Here is a 26954-nt window from a genome sequence, read left to right on the forward strand (position 1 = left end):
CTAAAGTCTAAGGGGTAGAGAGAGCCGTTACCCTGAGTAACGATTAGATATACCCCGAATCCTCAATTTGAAGTTGTGAAACGGGGTCGCCGTAGGGGGCACAGATATTCAGGTATTGCAACGAAAACAGAATCGACGCAGACGCGAGAGCGATAGCCATAGTTGCTCGTCAGAATGAGTGCGTTGTGTTGAGATACCCGTCCCCTAGTGTTTACAATTTTCTTTGGCAAAACTAATCGGTGTTATGATTGCACATTGTTGGAAAATATTTGTGAAAATAGCACAGTGATCATTCGATTTCCAAATTGTTTTATTCGAAATTATTCGTGATACAGATATATGAGAGGCACAGTGTAGGTAAATACACTCAGTTGTATTTCCCTGTGTTACTTCAAACTTGTGTCTTGTTACGAAAATGGCGAATCTTACAAATCGCCGATATTCTTACGGAAATTTTGTATATATCTATATGGATAACAAAAAGTAAAACTATTCTACGATTCTAATGTGGAAGAACTTTATCGGAGCCAAGTAAGGAAAAAATTTCGGATAGTCAAAGATGGATGCAACAATTGAGAGAGAGTGCAGTGCTTTGGGTGGCCTCTTTCAACAGATTATAACTGACATGAAGGTAAGTAACGTTAATGGTGTGTCAATATTCAATATTTATTTTGCTTGAGCGCGACCGCGTTTTTTCCTGTTCATTGTTTTTTGTACGCTTTTCTACCTTTGCACAAGTAACGATGCAGGCCAAGGCGCGTTGTCGATGCAACTGTTCTTAATACATATACATATTTCGTAAATATTATGAAATCAGTATGACCGAAGAGGCAACATATTCCTTTAGTTATTTTTTCTTATGGTACCTTTTAAAAATATGGTTCCATTGTCCTAATTCTGGAAACTACTCTTCGAAACCATTGAGATACTTTAATGCGATAAAACGAGGACGATAGCTAATTTACACTTGTTCTAGTTCTATAATACTGTTCCGAAATATTTTTTCATATTTCCAAGATAATAAATGTATATATTCTTTTTACTTGATGGAACTAATAAACAACGAATATAACGTCGAATAATATTTATAACAAAGTAAATTATGTAAAATAATCCTATTTAATAAATTTCATATATAAATTTTTTATAAAGTGTTATTTAATTTTATTAAACAGCCACAAAAATGCATGTAATATTGCAGCTATGTAACAATTCAATTTTCTTCTTCAGGTAGCTTCCTAGTTCATAAAATTATCTAATCAGAAAAGATAGGTAGGCGTATGTGATTGCATTACCCTATTAAATGTGTTGTATTTTTATGATAACATAAAAGTATCTACATCAAATGTAATAATATGTATTTGTACAATGTATAAAAATCGTATATATAAATTATTTATATATTTCTTATTTTGTAAATAAGAAAATGTTATAAAAATTTGTTTTTAGAATGGAGCACCATTATGGGAAGATTTAATTTCAAAAGCAACCAAATTACATTCTTGCCTAAGGTAATAATTATATTTTGATTACAGTTTAATATTTATTTTATTAGTAAACTTAAGATTTGACTTTTGTATTCAATAGTAATACTAATTATATTGTGCATAAAACATAAAAATAAAATTTACTGCAAGCTTGTATTTTAATTACAGATGTATTGTAAAATTTACTTTACAATAATATAATATCTCTAATTACATTAGATATTTTTTTAGGGCTGCTATTTTAGCTATTTCTGCATATCTTGAAACCTTTCAAAAAATTGCTGATGCTGCAACTAGTGCAAGAGGTGAATTATGTCTTATTTTCTATGTTTATTATAAACAATCATACATCAATATTTGTTTGTGTCATACTTTCTTTTTTAATTTTTTATGAAATACTTTTAAATGTTAGCTCTTAGTCCAATAAAATATTTGTAATTAAGGTGCAACAAAAGAAATTGGAACTGCTTTAACCCGGATATGTCTTAGACATAAAGCAGTAGAAACACGAATGAAATCATTTACTAGGTAAGTTTTCATTAAACATTAATAATTTTAAATATTTATTTGTTAAATAAGCATTTTTTATTTACATATTCTTTTATTAGTGCTATTATGGATTGCTTGGTGTTGCCTCTTCAAGAAAAATTAGAAGATTGGAAAAAATCTTTAATAAATTTAGATAAAGAACATGCTAAAGGTTAGTATATTTAATGATAACATATTTGGAAATGTTGAAATATACTTGAAATTCTGTTAATTTCAGAATATAAAAAAGCAAAAGCAGAATTAAGAAAGCGATCTACTGATACATTACGTTTGCAAAAGAAAAAAGCACGAAAAGGTCATCATTTACAAGGACAGACACAAGGGCATGGAACATTATCAGGTGATATTGAATTGAATCGAATGCTAGAATCTTCAGCTGCTGTTGTTCAAGAAAAACGGCTAAGTTTAGAAGAAACGGAAAGAAAAGCCGTTCGCGCGGCTTTACTCGAAGAAAGGGGCAGATATTGTCTTCTTGCCAGATTTTTGAAACCAGTACTTGTTAGTAACATCAATTATAATTACCGGGTAATTAATAATTTAATTTCAAATAACACTATTAATAACATGTAAAAAACAAACATAGGATGAAGAAATTGCAATGCTAATGGAACTGACACACTTGCAAGAGGTTTCTGATCAATTACAACGACATGCAGCCTCTCCACATCATTTACCTCCTGCATCAGAGCAAGTAATAACAGATATAAAAGGTTGCGATGTAACACAGTGGTCACTTGCTACGCCGCCCTCAAGTCCTTCTCTGTCACTTGGGTCAAGAAAAAGTTCAATGTGTTCAATTAGTTCTTTGACTAGTAGCAGCAGTGGCTCTTGTAAAAGTCATCCAAGTCCATCTGGACACCCTTGGCACAGATCACTTTCTCAGGTGAAAATTACGGTAGCATAAATAACGGATATTACATCTTTTTCGTTCTGCTTCGTTATTATACTAAGAATGTCAATCATTTGTGCATGGCATATTAGTTTCACTATTTATGCACTAGCCATATTTTAAGCAAGTAGTTGCTTATGGATCATAGCATGAATGCCACTTGGCATCGGCTTAGTGTGTATGTGGTAGTCGATGTTGTACTCGTTGTAGTCTGTCGGTGTCAGGCCCTCCAGCATCAGTGGTATGATGACACTACGCCACTTGGTAAATGGTAGTTCCCGTGACTCTGGCTTCACTTCTCAGGACACGTTATACACACAACCAATCTCTGAACATCAGGTAAGGTTGTTAGACACTAGTTGCTTGCCAGCACTTCATATTTTTCCTTTTTATTTGCAATATTCAATAGAGCACTGCATCCTTTGAGGTGTATGTCTTTTTTATGTTTTTGAAGTTAAACTGTGTTGTCGTAGGTATCAAATGTGTCTTCTCAAACTAATCAAAATACTGGTTGTACTACAACAAGACCTGTAACTACTGCTACTTGGCCTGACTTGCAGGAAACATCAGTTCAGTATGATAGGCAAAATCAAAACACAATCAACGAACGACCGCACACGATTTCTTCTGGTAAGAAAATTATTAATTAAAATATATGATAAAGAATAACGTATAATTTACTTATAATATTACACTTATTCTTGTAGCTTATGAAAAAGGCCATCAAAGACCAGCACTCAGTGTCTACACATTCCAAGCTCCAGATAATAGTAGCTGTTGTCATAGTCAACCCGCTTCTCCAGTTTCTTCTTCCTCTTCATGTTCTTCCTCTAATCAACAAGCATCTAGAGTACAATTGCGTAGAAATAATGGTAGTCATCGCCCTCCTATACCAAACAGATGTTCCAGTTTAGAGCGACCAACAGTTCCAGTAAAAAATGAACCTCCTGGAAGTCCTAGAGGGAAACCTAAGTTACCACTTCCAGCACACTTAGCAAAAGGTCTCTATTAATCTTTATGAATTATGTTAATGTTTAGAAAATAACATATAATATTACGATATAATACAGAATTAGCAACTCATCAACTTCAACAACCAATGTATGTGAACATGCACGAATTAGCAAATTTAGCTGCAAGTCGCGCTCAAGAGATGCAGTTACCTTTACCACCACCTCCTGCTTCATTATCAGCACCAGGAACTGAAAAGGTAAGGCAACAACATTTGACATTTTGTAACTATAAGTGCTTAGCTAAATATATTTTTAGACTGAAATTACGGAAAAAGATGGTGGAAGTCAAACATCAGAATCTAGTATTGAATCTAGCAGTGGATATGGAAGTCAAACTACTATACCACATTCTCATTCACTTCATAATCCAACTGAAAATGCATGGAATGTACCTGGTGCTGTATCTACTTTAACGGTCCGTAGAGGATCGATGCAGCAAGTGAATAAACCTCCACCACCAACAAGACGAACGTCTACTATTATAACTGCTACATTCAATAATCCTTCAGCAGGTTCTAACGATGAACGCACTGATAATACTTGCGACGAAACTGAAAATCTTCCTCCCCCGCCAGCGTTTTTGTTAGAAGGTTCTTCACCTACAGCTAGTCCTACTCCTCAACGGTAGAATATAATTCTTTTCCATGTCTATTATGAAAGATTTCAATGGCACGTAAAACGCTAATGTAACGTAATATATATTCTATATCGCAGATCTATCTCAGTGTCGGAAACAGTAAGGACTCTTACAGAGTTACGTCATACACCTGCTAGTCCATCTCTTTTACGGAAAGCTACAGGACAAGCACAGTCGCATAACAATGCGTCTGCTACATTACCACATAATGCTGTGTTGCAAGTAACTCGATCATCTGTTGAACGTTCATGTGCAGCCATTCGTTCAGCTTCTCAAGAACGTAATTCAAATACTACACAAATAACTACTGTCAATACAGGTGTAAATATTCAAGGGCAAGGTCCGGGAGGGGTTGGCCAAAGTTTTATGGCGGTTCTCAGTGCTAAGCTCATTAACAGTACAGGTAATAATGCTACAAGTGGTAACAATACGAATAGTAGTCCCAAATCTACCAGAAAGCACTCCATTGAACAGCAGATAAGCAAAAATTCTAAAACACCATCTGGTTTTCTCGAGACTTTGAATGCTAAATTAGCGCAACAACAGCAAAACTTGCAAGGAAATAATACAACGAGTAGATCCGCAAGCGTAAGACGCATAATGGGTAATCGTGTACCCATTATGGATCCTTTACAAGTCAGGGATTCTCTCATGGATCAAATACGAAAAGGTACCTCTTTAAGGAAAACCAGTGGTCCCATTAACGATCGTTCAGCACCTAAAATTTATTGAGTATTATAATACGGATGTTCGTACAAGTTCCTTTGTTATTTCTGATGCATCTGATATTTGCGACCGTTGCAACAATCGCAACACGCATTATCAAGTCTGAACAATAACGTGTTTACATCGCCAAATAAAATTGCGCTTATTGCGCGTATATATGTACCTTTACGAACGTACATTTGGTAATTGATAATCAGTTAGACTGACTTCTTTGCATTTTGGTGCACTGACGTAAAATTCAAAGAGTAAAGCCAATTTTTTACCTGAATTCGTTAATATCGTGTTTAGTTTGATTAAAATTATGTAAGGAAGGCAAGCTCTATATTAAATCCATCTTTAATTTATATTTCACAATGCGTGTCATAATATATATAATATATACATATATATTAATTCAGTGCAAAGATAAAACGACGTGTCTTGTTTAATTAGAGAGCCCAATTTTATTATATCGTACGCGTACTTTATAATTTAAAATAATAAGATTTAAATAATATATTTATAAACTAAAGTAGTATATTTACATATTATTGCAACTTTAAGTTTTAACTTAAGTTGATGTTTGATACTAATGCCTGATGCTTGCCAGTACTATGGAAAACCTGACTGACTGAATCATATTTTAGTAGCAATTTAATACTTTATATTTTAATTTAAAGAAGAAATACAAAATCTGCATATATAATTTAATATAGAGCTCGTGTCTTAATGTATTATTATTTTACATGTAGTGATTAATTTTACCTGTATTGTCTGTCTTTCATTTTCCTGTATGAAGCGCACAAACACAATTGTCATTTTTATTTCAGACTATTTTTATTTTCTACTCAGTATCGTGTTCCATGCGAGCACAGGTTCTAATAGTAGCATTTGTCAACCAATATAATACTGTTTGGTATGACAAAATTGAACGTAAATGTATGTGAGTATTACTGCCCAGGTAGAACTTAATTTTAGAATTAGTTTTTATATTGGCCCGATTCCATCGAGATTTATATCTTTAATATTTATTCAATATCGATATACAATAATATTGTATTTTCCAGACTACAGTATTACTGCATTATTTTTGTTGTTTGAACAATTCGTAAGTTAATTTTACCACACCTTGAAAGTTTTTGTATTAACTTAGAGTAGATTTCTTTAGATTATACCAATTGTCTTTTACACATACTGCCTTCTTGCTAGAGAAGTGACACTTTTAAAAAATCCTTAATTTCGATATGTTTGTAAAAATTTCCCAACTTTTTTTTTAATAGTAAACGATATATATGAATAATATTTTATAAAAAATTTTAGAAATCTAAAGATTATTAGTTAAATTACAACAAAATTATTAAATTGGTAAATAATTACTAAATTGTTCAATAATTAGTAATCTTCTATTTCAAGGGTTCTATTTTATTTTTATTAACTGTGGTTCACTTTTCTAGCAAACTAATGATAACCACTTAGTCCTAGTTTTAAAACGTATATCCATATTTCGGAATACCATGGATTTGTATTTAGAATACTTCGCGATTGCAATGTCTGTCTCTTGCATATTGATTCTACATATCCGAATTTTTGTATCACTGTGTTTTTTGACATTAGGGTAAATATTGTATAATACTGTTTTATAATATCCATATCTACGAAGTTAGGAGAGCTGTTGAGATATGTGCATTTACTATTTACTCGAGCATTTACTGCCAACGTGTTCGACCAATATTCTCATAAATATTGAGTCAACATTTCGTCACAGTACTTGTGTTCTGCCTGGGCAATGCTGTTCCAATATCGATAAATATTAAAAGTAAACGTATATATGTATATCAGATCGGCGAGAAAATGACTAGTGCGTTAATACATCATTTTTGGTGAATGTATACCTTTGCGCATATTTAACTAACTGATGAAAATTATGATCCCAGTGTAACAAAGTATTATTAATCGTATTCGTCTCGTTTTTTCTTAAGTGACCATTTGCGAATAGGATTCTATAATATCTACTACATGTACCGTGTTGTTTATTCGTACGGATAAACGGTGATGTACTAACTACAAGCAAAAAATATCTATTGAATAGAGTATAATTGAAATCTTTGGAAACGACGCCGACTGAACTGAAAACGCTACTGCCAATTTATAGACATTCAAAAATCGTTCCTTTCATTCCTGATGCAGGTGTTAGGTTTTGCATTTTACTTTAGTGAAGCGTCGCTACGGTTAGTTTCTCTAGCGAACAGTGCAAATAGTCTTATTTATTTCGAGCAAGCATTTTACCGTTTACAAATGTGGATAAATAGCGAACACATTTCCAGTGATAATGCGATTTGGTATTTAATGCTGAAGTCGAACATAGGAAATTACATAAATAACAATAAAAAAAGAAGGACGAAGAAAGAAAGAAAGAGAAGAAAGATCGATAGCTTTATAACAAATATTCTCTGTAGCTGTGCAAAAAGATAGAAAGAGAAAATGTTTCAATTCCATCAGCATTAAATGACAAACACTTAGTATGATAAATAAAAAGAGCCGTAATAATAAAATAGATAACCGTAAAATCTGCTGTAATAAAATAATATTTAATGTAGTAAAAAGTTCGAGAGGTGATTGTTAATTTGTAATAATTATTTCAGTAGCAGATCAGATACAAAGAATAAATAAATAAAAGTATAACAAACAAAAAACCGATATTCGCTTTTTTGCGTGTTCACTTGTCAATATACATATATATACATATACATATATATAAAATTACGAAGGAATAAATTAATCAATTTACTATATTGAAAACTTTATTCACAATATATATAAAAAAAGAGGAACTTTCCATTCCCTGATACATATATAACTAATTGCGACGATGATGTTCGTTTATGTTTTCACGTGGACTATAGCTTATCCTATGATTACTTACATATTATGTAACTGATATATTTGTAGATAAAAAGAAAACAGAAAATGAAAAGAGTAAAGATTCATGTATATACCCTGCGCGAAATTAGTTCAGTTGAAAAAGAAAACAGAACATACAGTGTTATATCCTTGTAATCGAAATTTACACAATCGGTTTCAAACATTTTGCGCATTAAACACATTAAGATAGGTATACTAAATCTAACCGTAAACCGAGGGATCTTCGTACGTGCATTGAATGTTCTCTTCATTGAAACAAGAGGCTCGTGCCTCGGCCAATTTGCAAGGCATACCGCTTACCATTGGTAAACCATATATATGAAACGAATCGTTCAGTGTTTGCTTCTGATCCCCGGATGCAAGAAAGTCGTTATCCTTGTTTATGATTAATGCAAAACTTCCAGCTGCAAGAAAATATTTTTTTATACTAAATATACATTGTAAAACGGTGTACGTGTTATGTGTATCGAGGTATGGTGGTTTAACTTATCAATGTGTACCCCGTCTCTTAGTACGTTACGTACGGTTATCTAACTGTAAACAGGAACAATTTGGGCTTAAAGTGAACTCGACCGTGGCACGAAGACGTTGAACTTCTCGGGATGAATGCAAGTCTAGCAGCAATCTCACTTTGCGAAGTCGTCTGATTGCTACTTTAACCGCGCTACTTGCCGAACAATAAACATCGCTAATGTTTGACGGTAACTCCATACATACGGGACATGATTGGTTTACTCCCGTTGGCACTAAAGTAACATGTAACGTGAGAAACGATAATTGTACGTGTAACTGTTGTAGATTGTAAAATACATTTTACTTACACGGAATATTCGTCTCGGCGATTGTTGTAGTGTTCTTTATTTCAATGTCTGGCTCCACCTGTAAGAAATTGTCTCTATCGATAGTTCGACGAATCTTTTTATTTTCTTCGATTTTTCGTTGTTTGACAAATTTTATTTGACTAATTATTCGCAAGTCGTTTGGAACGATTAAAAAGGTTTGAAATGCATATAAATACCTGTACAGGTTCTTCATTCTCTATTTGTATAGTTGATACAGTTTGGTCTTCCGTTGTAAATGTCGGTGTTAAATCAGGTGATCCATTGGTAGTGATAGCCATTTCTGTTTTATCATAGGCATCCGGTTTCATATAAACTGGAATTGGTCCCTCTATTCCATCTGGCACTGCTAGTTCATGATTGACGACGAAGAAAGAGGAATTCACCGGACTGGTATTAAATTCTTTGTATTGCTTCATAGTAGATAGTTGATTTGGCGTTGTTTGTTCATCGACTGGTTCCGCGCTGCTACAAATTGAAGCGATTGTGTAATTCTGAAAGCATTTATTCTATCAATCGTTACATCTTTTTTTTCTAATTAAAATTGAATAGAAATCGTCTGGACTTACAGTGGATACGGTAAGCTCTTGCTGATAGTAATCGTAAAGCCTCACGTTTGCTGGCTTAAGATGATCGACAAAATACTCCTGTATTATTCTAAACGAGACGCAAGTATTTTGTCCAGTTAATTTATCAAAATAAATCGTCATAGTATCTTGGTCTTCCTCGAATCGTTTAACTTCTGCAATTTATGAATAGATTTCAATTAATATCGTATTATTATCCGTTAATTCAATTTGTAATAGGAAAGAGAGTGAATTTACTTGAAGATGGATCTAATAACAAGTGAAGACTCGCTCGATCAGGCACGTAACCACTTATCATTCCAATTTCTAGCAAAGCCATGTTACTTTCCTCATCTGCCAGCTTATATCGAGCACAGATTGTAATTTCTTGTAACGAGCATTCGTTTCCATGACTAACGGAACGGGCTCTCACCGAAAGATCAAAAGCATCTGAACCGGTACTATGCGGGACATTGTATTTAAGATTGCTCTAAAATTGAAACGCAATGTTTATATAACTTGCAACGAAAAAGAAATTGCAAGTAAATAATTATATACAGAGTTCGTAGCAAAGTTCCTGTATTCTTGAATAAAGATAAAGACATTTATTTTACCTGTACTAAAACACATCCTTTGCCTTGAGCAAAGATTTCTACGATAGTTGGTAAAACAGATAAACGAATTTGCTTAAGAACCATACGATTTTCGTTATGCAATTTGTAGACATAATCCACTTCCTTAGCAGTGACAAGAACAGACAAATCGATATTTCTATGTTGTACAGTCATAGCATATTTCGTAAGAGCCTCCAGTCCAACAACCGTGTCTTGAGTGGACGTAAATCCACCTTCGGCGTTTCTTTGCTTTGATATCCAGCGAACGGCTTTCAAGGCTTCAATCAAATGTCCATCACCTAATTTCAGTAAGGTAAGAATGACATATGCAGTCATTTCGATGCTTAGACCGATTGAAGGCTTAGTTTTATCCTCCCACCAAACTAGATTCTATAACGTAAAAAGATCAAGTATTAAGAATAATAAAATCGTAATTATAGATATATTTTAACTAAGTATCAAATAAAAAAGAAAAAAGTTTAGAAATAAGATATATTTCCTGATCGATTATATATGTTCATTCTCACTTTATAGCGTGTAGCGAGATTCATCAAAGATGTCATGCTGGAATTGGCCTTTGGATCTCCCAATAATGCTAACGCGTATGTAGTGAGAACCGTAGTGTGTAGATTATTGTGACCACTAGCTGTTCCCTTTTCCAAACAACTCTGGGCATTATTAACAACAGACGATGACAAAGGAACACCAGATTCGAGCAAAGAAATTAGGATGTATGCTGTTATTCCTGATGACAAGCCATCGTATTCTTCAAGGCCGCCCTAAAGTAAAACTTGTTGCAATTTATTGAGACATTCGAACAGTTGAAAATTTGGCGAACCTTCATCTGTTTGTGAAAGACAGTGCCTATTACGGGGAAACAACCATTTTCCAATTGTTGCGATGTGATCCAGCTAACAGATAGCTTAAGATCCTGTTCGTCGATATGAATCAAGGTTGCAGCCTGAGCAAATGATTTTAATACGAATGCAGTCAGCCATATAGAGCTTTCACTACTTCCAAACGCAGAATAAGAACCATCCACATGTCTGTACGTTAGCTCTCTCTGGTATCCTAAGTTCAATATATAATAAAAACGGTTAATACTGCCTTAACTGATCAATAAAAAATGGAAGGTTTTTTTTCAATTTTATAAAACAAATTTCAATCAAGTACATTAATCGTTTTTGCTAAAAAATATTCCTCTTTCATAAAAATATGTAACGATACCTTTTTCCATATTCCTAATCGCTTTCGTACGAAGTTCGGGATTATCGATTCCGATCACATCCAGATATTTAATCACGTGAATATTTGGAACAAACAGTACCATATTTTGTTCACCGCAACCTTTTGGTAATTGTACAAGTTTATCTAAATTTTCGAGTGCCGGACCTAAGATGTCTCCTATCAAATTTAAATACGCTCTCCCACTATCCGGCACCGCATCTTCAGGCAATGTCAATTCCCACATGAACGCGGAATCATCGCTGAAATCCATCGGGCAAATCAACGTAGATTTCGTTTCTTCCATGGGGAAACCTTCGGGTAGAATTAGAATCGGTTTCATGATTACGTCCCTTAAACATGAATAGATCAGGCATTACGTTCCTTAAATATGAATAGATTAGTTATTTGTTTATTATTAATTTCTATTTCTTATCTTTGTATCGTTAAAATTTATTCTTACTTCCTATTAGGAAGTCTCTTTTTTTTTTTTTTACTATTTGACAGTACGAGCTATTTATTTATTCTTAATTACCGCGTAAATACCACAGTCTCCGGTCCGCATGGTTCAGGAAAATCAGTGTCTATGAAAGCGGCAACTGTTACGTTAACTTCTCCGATTACTCGTGGTTTCAAGATGTACTGATAGACAATACTGTCTCGTGGTTTTACACAGAACGAGGCGATAGAATTCGACGAATGCAAATCAATTCCTTCTACTTCTTCCATTTTAATTTTTACCTGTATATTAATAAGTGAAACAAATTATTAAATACATGGATTTTGGAGTTGGGAAAATTATTTGAAATAAAATGCAATTTCGGTAGACGGTATACGCCTAAAACCAATCTATTAGAAAGTATATTTAAAAATATGAAATTTCATGCATAAGAGAATTCATATCTTTTAGTACTTAAGAATTTATTTGTTATAACAGTGGCAGATTCAAAGTGAGTGCAGTAGTGAGGGCAGTAGCGCGGTCGCCTGTCCTCTTCTCAAGATTAATAAAATATAAAAATATTATGTCACAGTTTGAAAAACTAGTTAGATATGATACAAGATAGAAACATTAAAATAAAAATTACAAGCAAATTTATATCTTGTAAAATAAGGTTCAAAAATGTACTTATATATGTACTTTTACACCTTTTGTTACTTCTTCCTCAGAAAGGCTTCTGGATCCGCCACTGTGTTATAGACGAACTTACAACGATGCACTTACAGGTAAACTGTGATGCATGTAATTGAAAAGGGACACTTTGAAACGCATTATTTCTCCACGTTTTATGCTGTACGGTAAACTATAATCCAGGAAGAACAATTGGAATGCTGTTATAGTGGTCGGAGGGGCTATTCCAAGACCGTGAACCGGCGAAATACATGTTGTATATCCAACCCAATCGGTGATGGTGTGCGGAAGTGTACGTTCTATCGTTACTTTGCCCTCTTTCCTATGAAAAATAATTAAATATATAGTTATAATAATAAATCTGATCGAATCTTGATCGTGATCAACAAGTAACGTATTTATCACAAGAAGACATATAAGAAGGATTGTTAGCACTCTCGAAATATTCAGTACGCTCTTAAAATGTATTTCAATCATACCCAGTAGGCACCAATTCCCACAACCACGTTTCAGGAAAATATGATCTAAGTGTAGCCGTCTGAGCCGGATTTTGGTCAACATATTCTACTCCTGGGTCCATGGCCGCAGCAGCAACAGCATCTGTTATTGGACAAGTTAAAAATTTCAGTGTTTTTATACTTAGTCGCTTTCTTCCATAAAGAAGTTTTGCAAGCATGGAGCGTGAAGCTTTGAATTTAAAATCCACTAGTTTTGCGAATGCATAGGTCGCAATTGTTTTCTTCGCAATCGTCAGCTTGGACGAACGATCGAAGAACGTCTTTCGTTTATTCTAGTTCTGTAAATATACATATATGTATATCTCATCGATTCGTACAAACTTACACCCGATTTCTTTTCTTTTATTTGCACATACATTACACATGCCAAGTAAATGGAATTTTTTAAAAACAGAAAATGACCTACGATATCTTTATGTTCGTAAAAAACTGAAGGGAAACGATGGCATTGCGTACCTTTCGTACTTTGTTACACGAGATTAAATTCGTTAGTAATAAGAAAGATTAGCAAAAACTCGCCAGAATGGAAGGACTTGAAAGAAGACACATGGGAGGCAAGAAACATGTCTGTGTGTTCCATGTACATCCACGGGCATGGTCGTGTTTGTAATACGAGATCGCTCATTACAATCACTCCAAAGTCCTATGAAAATCAAGATCGAATCGTTTAGAGTGTCTAGAGGTTAAAGGGATGAACGCATACGCAAAAAATCTTACGACAAAAGCTTGTACAGCGTCCACATAGTTAACCCTTTTGTTGTATATTACGTTGTATTTCGTGTTTCTCCTTTTTCGCAATTCGGTAAATCCTGGAAAATGATTGATCTCTTCGTTCGTTCCTTCTGATGCCATTGCTGTACGATTCAAATTTAATATTACAAATTACGTCAATAATTATATCAAAGTTATAAATAATTCAAGGACGTACATTTGCAATGAATTGCCGATAGAAAATGTGGCTCTGGAGTTGGATGAAATCTTCTCAACTGGTCGAACGTTTGAGTGGCACTGATCAGATTGGATTTCGATTTACCCAAAAATAGGGTCGATTTATCTACTGCGGAGATTCCACAAAGCGATCCAGGAGCAGCTTCCACGTGATACTGAGTCGCCGATCCTGGTGTTTGAACATCAGTATGCCATGCGGTTTTTACTTTGTTCTCAAAACAGTGGCCAACTTCTATTGTGTAAGTTGTTGCGACAATTTCACCATCTGATCGTACGTAATAAAGTAGCAATTCCGAAACTGGAGCCATGCTTGGCGTTACTTTAACGCTTAATGGGAATCTAAAAAATATATATTTTTTAGCTGAGAGCTAACGAATTATCGATGACACAATTTAGAAATCGTAGTATAAAAATATTAGAAAAATTTACCTGTGTACTATAGCTTCCTGCTCCGTTTTGTTAGCAAAAGATTCAATAGAACCCAATAAATTGTGAAATTCAAAATAATTCAACACCGTATCCCGATTAGGTTTGTGCTTTACGTGTCCATATATTAAAATACCTCCCTTGGAATTGATCGAATAATGGAAAGAAATGGATTCACTCATGTTAGGAGGTGTCGTATACATAACGTTAAAGGAATACTTTTCGCCACACGTGATCGGTTGATTTCCCCGAGCTACCGTTAAGTAACTATCGGACGGAGAATACCAAGGATTTACGGTAGTAGATGCTGATGGTTGATTCATGAAAACCTGAAATAAATTGTATATGAGACCAACATTTATGAGAAATTAAAATCTGAATGTTTATAAACATGAAATGTTATTGATAAGTCTCTAACGATATTTAGTAGCAATATTAATAAGTTACTATCAATGTTACTTACTTTCCAACGTTGGTCTGGTGGATAATAGGTTGTCGGATAATCAACGGCGGTGGCGACAAAGCTTAACAAAACGATATTTTTATGTTGCGGTGGTACGACAAAATCGACGAAACCATCAGGCGATGACATAAAATCACGACATTCTACAACATCTTTGTCCCATTCGATTTTTCCACGTACTTTTAGGCAAATTTGAATTTTTTCGTTCGGAGCAGGTGTGTCGTCGTGTCGCAAAACTCGCAACTATCATAAAAAGATACGATTTAAATAAGGTAATTATTACCACTGACAGATTAAAAATTATATTCGAGTAACATAAGCATGAGATAAAAATTCACTTTTCCATGATAAGGTAAACCGAACTTGAAGTATTTAGGTGTATAATTCTCGTATTCTAATTTCAGTGCTTCGTGCATCACCACGGTTCTACTAATCGTAGTTTCTACTACACCAGTCCCGGCTTCTGTGAATTCGGCTATGAGAACGATATTGTTCGGATCCATTTTCCAATGCGCCAATCCAAGAACCGTTCCAGAAAGAACAAATTCGGTGCAACCATCCGGTTTATCGAGCTAAAATATTTATTTCGTCTTTGATATACCTTTCCACTTCGATAATCAAAATGAATACGATAGAAGAAATGTATGGCCCGTTTGATGCAAAAGTGGTATAGGTCGATCTTTTGCCTGTTTGGTTTAGCTGCAAATCTCGAGAACAAGTATATATTCGTTAGTTTCTTGGTGGATGGCGGAATAAGCAACGATCTTCCTTATGGAACTCTTACTCTATTCCTCGTTATTCGGTAACCAGCGTTTTTTTACTTACACCACTTTTGCATTAAACGGCTCGTGTATACGTACTTCCGTTTCGTAACGTATTGCCGGAAGATTGGGCAATCTTCTCCAACTTGGCGTTTGCGGAGTTAACTTCAGCAATAGATTACCTTTCACAGGTTTACCGTAACTATATCTGTAATGTTAATCATTATTTAATCTTAATGTATAATACGATTTACGTATTAATGTAATAGCTTAGCAACGTTGTTCATAATATTTGAAATTTTATGGTAAAGATACGATAACGATACTTGACACAGATGTTCCAAGTCACGTTCTCCACATCCGCAAGAATATATTGTGGTGAATTGATGGTTATTTGAAATTTTGGCAGAACGTATTTCTCTACTTCAAATCGAGTAGTGTGAATCAACTTAGAATACTCTCTTTCTTTCATTACTTTTATGTTCCACGTTCCCTGTTACATAAATTACACGTAGGGTTTATATAAAATTATTTAAGCATAGAGAAAACCATCATATTCTTATTTTTCTTATCTAACAAAATAGCAACTTGTCTTTAGTCTTTGAAACAATTATTTTCTCGTTTAGTCGATTTGTTCTTTCTATCTTTTGATTCGAAGTATTCGGTTCTTTCTAACTTTCTCTTTAACTTGATCGCATTTAATTATTTTCTCCATAGACGTTTCGATTTTACCAAGGTTGGTTCCGGAGACAAAGGAAACGTCAACTGAGCCATCCCGTTCTCCGTGCTTATGTTCGTCCATTGCGCTACTCTCACTAACGATGGACTTTCGATCCATACTTCTGGAATCTGCGAGCAACGAAAATTTCGAAACATATTCAAAGTAACGACGAAACGATAACTTCAGGCGAGCAATAGAAATCTAACGAAAAATTTGGAACGAAGTAATTTCTCACCGATTTTTGCGACGGTTTTAAATCATGCATAAGCATAAGAATTCTGATTTTAACGTCTTGACCGGGCTTGTAGGTCGGTTTATCGGTTTCTACGAAGGTGATCAAAGAATCATCCTCGATCTCTACGGTTGATTCCGATACCACGACGTAATCGGGATACTTGTCGAATTTGATTTTTAATCGGAGCCTTGCGGTTCTGGAAGCAGTCTGCGGTACTGTTAAGTGCAGGCATGTTTCTGTACCTGAAAAAGGGAAATTCGTAGATAACATCAAGAAAGAAAGTTTTGGGATTGAACTGGTGCTTATAATTTATAATATTAAGTTTGAAAATGTAATATATGATTATTTGCCATGTTAGCTTGCAACATCGAAGCAATCGTCATCGTCTGACATAAATGCATTCGCGCAAAAGGACATCCTTAATCGTTAAATTGCTATACCAAGAAAGGCTGCAAACAATTAGCTACTTAATTACACGTCGATTTAGATAATCGTTGTTCCTACAGTTGCCCATACGAGCTTTAAAAAAACATTTGATACTAAAGTTTTCTCAATAATAATAGGATTAAATTTGTTCATCCCGTATATAATAATATAAATGGGTTTCTCATGTATATATTCTAGCGATTGCTTATTTCCTCTCCAGAGAGGGAGTCGGCCAATTCAGTCCCCCCGCAGGAAGCGACAATTTCAATTTACGATTTGTTTAAAGAGTCCGATATGAGATGAAAACACCTACAGAGATAAGGGAGAAAATGAAAACCAAGAGGATAGGAAAAGAATTTCTTGAAAGTCGAAACTTCGATTATTTTGTAGTTTCTACGTCATTTTTCGCGTAGCTAGACAATTGTAAATTAACTACAAAATAACGAGTTATTCGAAATATTCTTTTATACTGTAAAACGTTGTTCCAAATATCATCTTTCCCCTTAAGCAGTAAAAGCGTAGAATTTGGAACGATCTTTATTAGTAAAATCTTTATCTTCTATGTTACTGTACATCTAAGCACTCTTACATCTTGATAGTTTTGTGCTTACTCGTTATCGCAACAAAGATTACGTAAAATTAAGTAAAATTTATTAATAGTAATTTTAATTGAAGAATTGCGTGTTTAACGTTTAAAATCAAAATCAGTAATAATTTAACGCAATGGTATTTCTATATTAACAACTCATCAACATTTCGTTAGATTAATAAATAATATAAATTCGTATAAATTAATATAAATTGAGATACATCTTGCAAATTTCATATATAGTTTATGCATGCCATTGACGGAGGTCGCTTATCGAAATGATACCGATGATCTTGAGTACATACATAATATGTATAACGTACATACACAATGTGATGTCAAAGGTCTAGATTGGATCTCAAAGAACTGTGAATCTATTCTCGCAGTACAATAAAGACGAGTATATACAAATTACAAACATCTATCAAGACAACTAACGATGTAACGCGTGAATAATCTTTTAATAATTATTAATTTAAAACTTGAAAAATTGAACTTTGTTTCTTCGTATGACAAGAATTCTTTAAGTAACTAATAATGGCGTGCACGTAATTCTTTGAAGATTATCGTTACTCTTGCAATATTCTTTGGTTTGCAGTTCTTCGTTCAATTACAAGTGTATTTACCTGTTTTTACAACGGCGCTAGTACGAGCCAATACTTGATTTTCTATCGTGGGCACTAGCTCGAGAAGAACATGAGCCGGTAGTTCCAAATTGTGTAAAGACAAACAGCCGCTTTCGGTTTCGCCGGCTAATAATCTTTTCGGTGCCATAAACACATATCCCCTAAAAACAAAATAGAGCTAGCACAAATGCAAAATAATATGCTACGAACTTTATTTTTCGTCTTGTTCTGCAATCCCTGCAGTGCATACGTATGTTTAACGACGTAATATTACGATCAAATTTATATACGTTAAAGATTATCGGCATACCACTGTGTATTACCAAATATCGTAACTAAGTAAGAAAGTTGATATCTTTTTAGAAATCAAGCTTGGAGATTCTATCGAACAATCGCACAATTTTTCTCCTGAATATTATATATTAAATATTTTTTTCATTTATACTTTATTTATATTCTATCTATCATCTTCTTATCTTTCTTCTATATATTATCTAGTCTTTACGAAAATTATACGCGCAATTAGTTAGTACTTGAAGACGGCATATTCTTCTCGTAAAGTTATCGACGTCTAACGCGTCCACTAAGACATTGTCGCGATCGATAATCTGATCGTTATCTTGAATTTGAATTCATAGAATTTAATCGGCTACAATTACCGATTTGGAGTCGACGTAGTTTCGCAGTAGCGTGAAATTCCCACAGAATAAACAAACAGCACCAAAAACACCAATTTACCCATCGTACGTATTTCGTATAGTCACACTGTTTCTAACATTTAGTTTCGACAAACTATATTCGCGAACATGCTTAACGCTTATTCAAGACCTAGCGCTTGTTCGCCCATTAAATGGCAAGTATCGTTTCCTGTACGATAAAGACGCAAAGAACGTTTAACAATGCGTTAATATATGTACGTAGCTCTGCGCTGTACGCAGACTGAAAGCACGATATTCGTTCGGTCCCTCTTATTAACCCCCTGAATCTGTAAGGAGAAGGGTTAAGCGTTTCGCTAATACCGAATAGAACACGTACGACGTACGTTCAATTTTCTTCTATGTCACTTATCAAGCTTTAACGTACGATGAAACATGAAATTGTTGATAGAGGTAAGGAGTATTACAATAAAAGAATTTTCTGTACATTTCAGAAAATGTATAATTTGGTGTTTGATCTAACAAAATTATAAGATATCTACAATAAAGAACGAAGTATAATAATTTTTTGTACTAATTTGAATAATTATAAAATTATTGAAATATACTTAATAAAGAACTGTAATAACTTTGTCACAAGTAATATTATATTTCGTAGGACATTCTTCTTGTTTAATTACTGATAATTAAATTATATAGCTGAGAAGTATATGCGGACGAGTTCGTCTAAACTCTGTTTCTTGCGATTCATATTTCTTAATCCAATATTCTTAATTCAACGTTAATAATGTTGCAATGATTTAATGTTTACATCATGCATTGCATATCTTCTTCTCAATAACTCTATGTTATCGTAAAAGTTATCAAGGTTTATTATGGATTTTCATTCAACTTATTTAATCATACAAAATCAGAGAGGAAATTTCAGAGGGTGTATCTCTATACAGAGTGTATATCGCAACTGATAAAAGTATAGAGTCTAAACGATTCGTCTGAAAGATGCTTTAACTTTAATTTCATACAATCTATCGTATAAAAGACAAAGAAACGCAGAACCAATTTATGTTTCCCTTGTCTTTCGTATGAAAAGTTTTGTTAACTTGTGGTTAAAATATCTTTTAAGTTAATCGCTTCTGTATACAAGCACCACAGTATGTTTTTATAGAGGATAAAGAACGCATCGATCGATGTAGAAAAAATATATAATTTAATAAAGAAATAGAAGTAACCTTGAAATCTTTAAAAACGCCTTTACTTTGATGACAATCGCATACGTAGCAGAGATGAAAAGAGGTTTTCTGGAAAGAATACTGATCTGATTGGTCGTTTTTGACAGACCGTAGAGTTAAATACGCGTATTGGCCGAAAGTGCCACTACATGCAAATAAAACAATATAGCAACGCGTGAGTCGCATGACAGCGGACGATAGACAGCAATAGCTCCTTTACCCATGTAACGTTTTATGAGTCTTTTTTCCATCTTTGTATATATACATTATTTATGTCACGCGATATAATACACGAAACCATTTAATTTGTTGTGTTATTAATTTTTATGCACTTTTACTGTTATATGAATTTGATTGATAACATAATATAGATCTCGCTAAACATTATATACTTTTAATAAGAATTATTATTTATTACTATCTGTCACTGCATGAAAGGCCGAGGATCTGGAAGTACTGTTACGCTCCTGCACACACTGAATAACAAGTTGTACAATTGTACCGATACATATGTACTTTATTCGAAAGTTGCTGATCACTGACAAGAGTGCATTATTAATCATTCGCATAAATTTTCATGTAACGTGTTATGAAACGATTAAGAATAATCCTGAAAAGTAGAAAGTTTACAGATGTATAATATATATAAATACGTACGGGAGAATTGTAGTTTTAAAATTTGTCAATCATAAAATAGGTTAAACTGCTTGTCAAATTTTCAAACTCACAAATTTTGTATAAGCTCCGAAAAGTTTAAAAATGTCTTTTTTACGTGGATCGACAAATTTTGTATGGTGTACAACTAGCGTTCTTGGGAAAGGTGCAACTGGTGCAGTTTTTCAAGGTGTGAATAAAAACAACGGGGAACCCGTCGCGGTTAAAACGTTCAATCAGCTCAGTCATATGCGGCCACATGATGTACAGATGCGAGAATTTGAAGTTCTTAAAAAAGTAAATCATGAAAATATCGTTCAACTGTTAGCAATTGAAGAAGAGCAAGATGGACGTGGAACGGTAATTGTTATGGAGCTTTGTACCGGAGGCAGTCTCTTCAACATCTTAGACGATCCAGAAAATACTTATGGGCTAGCAGAGAGCGAATTTTTATTAGTCTTGGAACATTTAACTGCTGGAATGAAACATTTACGCGATAATAATTTAGTACATAGAGATTTGAAACCAGGTAGGAAATTATATAATATAAAAATATAAACATATGAGTTTGAAAAATATGATATATCTATCTGTTTAATAAAGTCATAAATTATTACTATTCTTATAGGTAATATAATGAAATTCATTGCTGATGATGGTAGTACGATTTATAAACTTACTGATTTTGGTGCTGCCAGAGAATTGCAAGAAGATCAGCAATTTGTATCTTTGTATGGTACGGAGGAATATTTACATCCAGATATATATGAACGTGCAGTCTTACGTAAACCTGTTGGCAAAACCTTTGGGGCAACTGTAGATTTGTGGTCTATAGGTGTGACATTGTATCATGTAGCTACAGGAAATTTACCATTTAGACCGTTTGGTGGTCGTAGGAATAAAGAAACAATGTTTTATATTATTACAAAAAAAGCATCTGGTGTTATATCTGGTGTACAAACTTCTGAAAGTGGACCTATCGAATGGAATAGAGAATTACCACAAAATTGTCAGCTGAGTATTGGTTTAAAAAAAATTGTAACGCCGTTATTAGCTGGTTTACTAGAAGTTGATCCCCAAAAAATGTGGAGTTTTGAACGATTCTTTTCAGAAGTAACTGATACTCTTTGCAGAAAACGTATACACATATTTAACATGCATAAAGGGAGTCTCATAAAAGTCTTCCTGCATCTTGAAGAAAAGTTGACAGCGCTTCAAGTACATATACAAGATCAAACTGACATTGCACCTCATGCTCAGATAATTCTTTTTGGAGATACATTTTTAACAAATATTGTCGAAGAATGTACTCCTGGAAAAGGTTATCCTAATACATCTGAGAGCAAACCATTAATGTTATTTTCTAAAGAAAACAATAATGTTGATTTGCCTGTGGATTCAGAATTACCTAAATTCCCAGTATTTGCAAATTTAGTGTCTGTTGAAAATGATGCTAGTCAAGCAAAAGTAGCTTGTTCTGTAGGCTATGTTTGCAAAAGAAGAATCGACAAACTAGTATTGTGTAGTAAACTGTCACAGGATGCGATCGAAGCTTTCAGTGGACTTGTTTCAACAGAACTCACAAGATTATTAGAAAAATGTCAACATTCCAAAGATTTTACAAAAGCTATAGAAGATACAGTTATAGCAATAGAAAGAAGTGAAAATCTTGCTTGGCAAATTTTTAGAAAGCTTGGAAGTCAAAACACTTCAGAAATGAAGAATTGGAAAAAAGAATTGGATTTGAAAAGTAAAGAACTTTTGACTGAATTAGCACCTGCGGTAGTGCAGCTTCATCAGAGGTGATTAATATTTGTTAGCATTCTCTCTTGGTTTGTCTAATAAGAATGATTTGTACCATTTGAATAAAATTGGTTTTATTATTTCAAATATAGGTACATGAAGGAAGGTAGTCTGCGTGGTGAATGGGACAATATTATTCGTGGATTGTGGTGTCCATGGGCCAACAAAGCGAGCCAAAAGGCATCAACTTTAGTTGACCGTTTACGAGATGGTTGGCAACATTTATTAAGAGACAGAGCTACTCGTGGCCTTACATACAATGATGAACAGTTTCATGTTCTGGAACGAATAAAGGTATTTTTTCAATATAGATATCTTCATATCATGTAGGCAAGAAAGCAGAGCATTATAAAAAGAAAACCAATATTTATTTTTAATCTCTCTCCACTTATTTTCAGGTTACATCAACGGGACAAAGAATAAAGAATCTTCTTGAAACATTTTGTGTACCATCTATGATAAGCCGATCTGAATGTGTTGCTGATTGGTATAAAATGGCACAAACGGTTTTCCTACAAATTCAAATCTTAGACAAAGATGTAGATAATTATGAACATATATTAGAAACGTATTCTTATCGCTTGTCCCATGAAAGCAAGGAACGTTATGAGAATTTCTTACATTTAATAGACACATTTCCGGAGAAATTAAGAACTATTGAAAAAACTAATTTACCCGCTCAAGAAAGTACAAAAAAATGGAAGAACATGTGTGTCATGCAGGAACGAATTGCAATGATTCTATATAAAAATGACTTACTTATAGATCAACTTGACCGTATATCAAAGCTTGATAGTCTAGATGATACAGATGATTCAGAGTATACATCACTCTAGCAAAATGTTTCATAAATTTTACTATTTTTTTAATGAGGAAAAGACTGTAAATACCAATACATTTATTCTATTTATCGTTTTGATGTACTTATATGTACAAAGCCAATAAATAGTAATTGTAAAGTTAACTGTATATATTAAATATTATGAAAAAACAATTTATTTTGATAATATATCATAATTTTGTAATAAAAAGAAAATATCATAAAAATGTGTAAATTTCTTTTGACAAGTAATTCATACAATAACAAAGTTTAAAAGTATGTATCCATCTGTGTATATATACATATACACAAGTTTACTATCACATAAATTATTATTTATAATTATTTAAAATTTAATATTATAAAAATGTTATTTATATGTCTGCATGATTTGTATTTCTTTCTGTTAAATTTGTTAATCGCAGTTTACGTTTTTGTTCTTTATGTTGTTCTTGAGTAGTGTGAAAATGTTTCAATAATTCAGGGAAATTAAATGTATCTTTAAATGATTTTGGCCTCGATACTGTTTTTGGTATAGATTTTGTTGTTGGTGGAATTGCTGCTAAACGTCTTTGTAAAGTTGCATATGCTTCACTTTGAGGAAGAATCATAAGCAGACCATAAAGTGCATATACTAAAGCATCATTTTCTTCCCTTTCTAGAAGTTGTAATCTCAAATCTAAAATGCATTATTTTTCTGTAAATATAATTTAAATACCACAATAATTCAATATACTTACAAGTAAATATTGGAGACTCGATCAGTTGTACCAATTTATCTATTTCAGTAAGAAATTCGACAGTTACTTCTATATTTTCGCTAATTTATTTTTAATTAAGAAATATTAGATTAGAAAAATTTAATTTTAAAGTTTGATATAATACGATAATAAAGGATACAATGATCGAATAATATTACATGCATGTTCATAATGTTGCGATAAAAGGCATAGTGCTACAGTTGCAACAGGATTGTGACACCAGGATACATATAAACATTTGAACAATTCGCAACTTTCCTATAAGAACACATATAGTTTAAAACATATAAATATATAAAACATTTAAATATGTAAATAATATTTGAAGTATACTCACTACAGAATCTAAATCTTTAAGTTTATTGCGCAAATCAAATAATTCTGAACTTGTTAATAGTATAACGTTTAAAGTTTGTATCATTGTACATGCAAAATTTAAATTTGGTTCCTCCAACAATATTTTTGCTAATGTTTTATAAATATCTTCAGCACTTAATAATACACATAATTCTCTAATAATAAAAGCTCCTCTTTCTTCTAATAAATGTCTGTCTGTTGAAAATATTCTTAATAAATTTACAATAAATTTTGTAAAATATTTGTTTTGCATTTCTGCATTTGAATCTGGAATTGCTGCTTCAGGTGATTTTGAGCTAATTATTTCAGCCATTACAACTAATGTTTGTTGCACCACTTCATCTGAATTATCACTTAAAGACTTCATTAAAATTGGGAACAAATTTTCTATATGATTAAACATTTTATGTGGAATGTTTATGAACAAATGATGAATCCATTTTAAAACAGCAACTTTTGTTTGGACTGATATATACATTAAGTGTTTTGTTAACACTTCAACAACACTAGATAAATCTAAACTTTCAGCTAGGGAATAAGTTTGACTAGAATCTGAAAAAATCAGTTTTTTTATTATGATCATTCTTTAAATATTTTAGAACTTTTTAGAAGATTTTAAGAAAATATAATTTTACCTTTTTGAGTTTGAGCACCAGTTTCACTAGCATTATATACAACTTCTTTATTTTTCATAGTTATTAATTTCATCAAGTTCATATTCACTTGTGTTGCAGTTTCTTTAATACTTTTCCTAGTATCTCCATCATATGCTAAACATGGTAATACTGCTATAAGAATACCAGACATATAAGGAAGCATAAGAGGACCTGATAATTGTACAAATTCCTTAATCCATGTAATTGCTGTTAATTGTAATAATTCATCTGTACTTTGGGCATGTGTAATTAAGATATTTATCATTCCTGGAAAATCTACTCTTCCAGGACTAGCCTTTATACTTCTTAAAAATTCACCCAGAACTGTGTCTGTAACTTTCTTAATTTCTGGCATTGGATCCTCTAATATTCTAAATAAACCATCAAGAATTTCAGGCAAAAATATGATAAAATCCATGTTGGGGACAGCATCTAAGACAGACACCCAAGCTATTACAAACTGCCTACCAAATGGATTTTTAGTATAAATGCGTTCTCGTAATAAAGGCATAAATCCAACTAGATCAAATAGACCACTCTCAGTTACAATATCCTGAAATAGTGTTTAAGATAAATAATTTTATATTATATATGCTGTGTATTCCACAATTTTAAATTACCTTCATTAGTCTATCAAGTAACTCAGTAGCATTTTTTACACTTTGTTCTGAGTCACAAGCTAATTTACTAAGTGCTGCAAAAATATCTGTAAATTGTGGCAATACAGCACCTCTTGCTACTTTCACTACATTGTATAAGCTTTCACAAGCATAATATCTTACACGTAAATCAGAATCACAGAAACAAGCTAGGATAGGGTGAATTAAATCTTCTATATATTGACCAGTATCTTTTCCCAATCCTACTGCTATTGCTGCAAGACCTATTAAACCACCTTTTCGTGTATGCGGATTTTGTGATGTAGCAAGATCTTGGCCCAATACTTTTAATAATCGTTTTATTTGAACGGTATTATTGTGTGCAGCAAATTCTTTTACCATTCTGGAATAAAATATTATTAATAAATGTCAAGAATAAATAATATTATAAACAAGTAAACAAGAAATATAACCTTACTTTTCTATTTCTAAAGCAGCTGCTTTTCGTTTTTCATAAAGTTTATCATTAAGAGAACGTACACAAGCAGCACTAAGTGGCGCATAATCTCTTTCGGACATCATCTCTTAACGTCACGTTTTAAATTACAAAACTATACATTAAAATTATTCAAGAAAGTGACAGCTGAGTCCGTATTATTCCGATGTCAAATTTTCACTTAATATCATCTCTATCAGTGCATATGTGCATATACAATACGTGTAAATGTATATATATCATATACAAAGTGGACCAGATAAATAGGATCACCTAACATCTGCTTTATTTATCGCTATATAAAAAATCTTTTCAAGGCAAAGTTACACCATTTCAAGGGTACACATAATGGTGAAGATAGATTTTTCTCATGATTGTTTTTTTTGCAAAATTTCAAGGTTATAAGTATTTTTTAAAACATAACACTATATTTATTTTTCAATATTCTTATAAAGCGCGAATAAACCATAAATTTAAGGACCTTAATACCGATCCCATCATTAATCTTAAAATATTTACGTTGCATCTGAAGATAATTGAAATTTTCTAAAGATTAATATGGCCGCGGTCATATATACAGGTCTGGAAACTTCTGTTGTGGGGATAAGACTCTTAATGACCGGACAGTTTTAGTCA

General features: G+C 33.0%; 4 protein-coding genes across 7 annotated transcripts; 2 read left to right on the forward strand and 2 right to left on the reverse strand.

Moving 5' to 3' along the window:
* The first annotated feature begins 12 nt into the window (after positions 1-12).
* On the forward strand, positions 13-9029 carry LOC117158697 (uncharacterized). 3 transcript variants are annotated; one of them, XM_033337872.2, is made up of 13 exons: positions 13-631; positions 1450-1511; positions 1719-1792; positions 1931-2015; positions 2096-2187; positions 2254-2534; positions 2620-2919; positions 3136-3264; positions 3486-3555; positions 3633-3926; positions 3996-4135; positions 4195-4562; positions 4653-9029. In XM_033337872.2, the coding sequence occupies exons 1-13, from the start codon at positions 560-562 to the stop codon at positions 5305-5307; spliced, it is 2622 nt and encodes an 873-aa protein (XP_033193763.1). In that variant the 5' UTR covers positions 13-559; the 3' UTR covers positions 5308-9029. The 3 variants fall into 3 exon arrangements, with proteins under 3 accessions (XP_033193763.1, XP_033193764.1, XP_033193762.1); XM_033337871.2 differs by having other exon boundaries at positions 14-631; positions 3399-3555; XM_033337873.2 differs by lacking the exon at positions 3136-3264 and having other exon boundaries at positions 3399-3555.
* LOC117158694 (pregnancy zone protein) lies at positions 8064-19245 on the reverse strand. Of its 2 annotated transcripts, XM_033337864.2 has the most exons (25): positions 18947-19243; positions 18288-18448; positions 16647-16888; positions 16423-16539; positions 16017-16183; positions 15790-15898; positions 15268-15501; positions 14930-15172; positions 14470-14795; positions 14021-14379; positions 13810-13946; positions 13612-13735; positions 13054-13174; positions 12668-12896; positions 11981-12186; positions 11449-11798; positions 11060-11292; positions 10749-11000; positions 10222-10611; positions 9866-10097; positions 9611-9783; positions 9221-9535; positions 9024-9081; positions 8727-8948; positions 8064-8606 (listed from the first exon to the last, which is right to left on the reverse strand). In XM_033337864.2, the coding sequence occupies exons 1-25, from the start codon at positions 19027-19029 to the stop codon at positions 8404-8406; spliced, it is 5286 nt and encodes a 1761-aa protein (XP_033193755.1). In that variant the 5' UTR covers positions 19030-19243; the 3' UTR covers positions 8064-8403. The 2 variants fall into 2 exon arrangements, with proteins under 2 accessions (XP_033193755.1, XP_076478576.1); XM_076622461.1 differs by lacking the exons at positions 8064-8606; positions 8727-8948; positions 9024-9081 and having other exon boundaries at positions 9344-9509; positions 18947-19245.
* A 1258-nt stretch (positions 19246-20503) lies between these two features.
* IKKepsilon (I-kappaB kinase epsilon) lies at positions 20504-23593 on the forward strand. The gene is made up of 4 exons (XM_033337896.2): positions 20504-21355; positions 21455-22628; positions 22722-22923; positions 23028-23593. Exons 1-4 carry the CDS (start codon positions 20932-20934, stop codon positions 23463-23465), a joined length of 2238 nt encoding a protein of 745 aa, XP_033193787.2. The 5' UTR covers positions 20504-20931; the 3' UTR covers positions 23466-23593.
* Positions 22687-26934, reverse strand: LOC117158704 (protein VAC14 homolog). Its single transcript, XM_033337901.2, has 7 exons — positions 26301-26934; positions 25844-26225; positions 25203-25776; positions 24548-25119; positions 24350-24468; positions 24190-24269; positions 22687-24128 (listed from the first exon to the last, which is right to left on the reverse strand). Exons 1-7 carry the CDS (start codon positions 26402-26404, stop codon positions 23824-23826), a joined length of 2136 nt encoding a protein of 711 aa, XP_033193792.1. The 5' UTR covers positions 26405-26934; the 3' UTR covers positions 22687-23823.
* Positions 26935-26954: the final 20 nt, after the last annotated feature.

The sequence above is a fragment of the Bombus vancouverensis genome, chromosome 1 (genome assembly GCF_051014615.1).
Source record: "Bombus vancouverensis nearcticus chromosome 1, iyBomVanc1_principal, whole genome shotgun sequence".
Classification (NCBI taxonomy): Eukaryota; Metazoa; Arthropoda; class Insecta; order Hymenoptera; family Apidae; genus Bombus; species Bombus vancouverensis.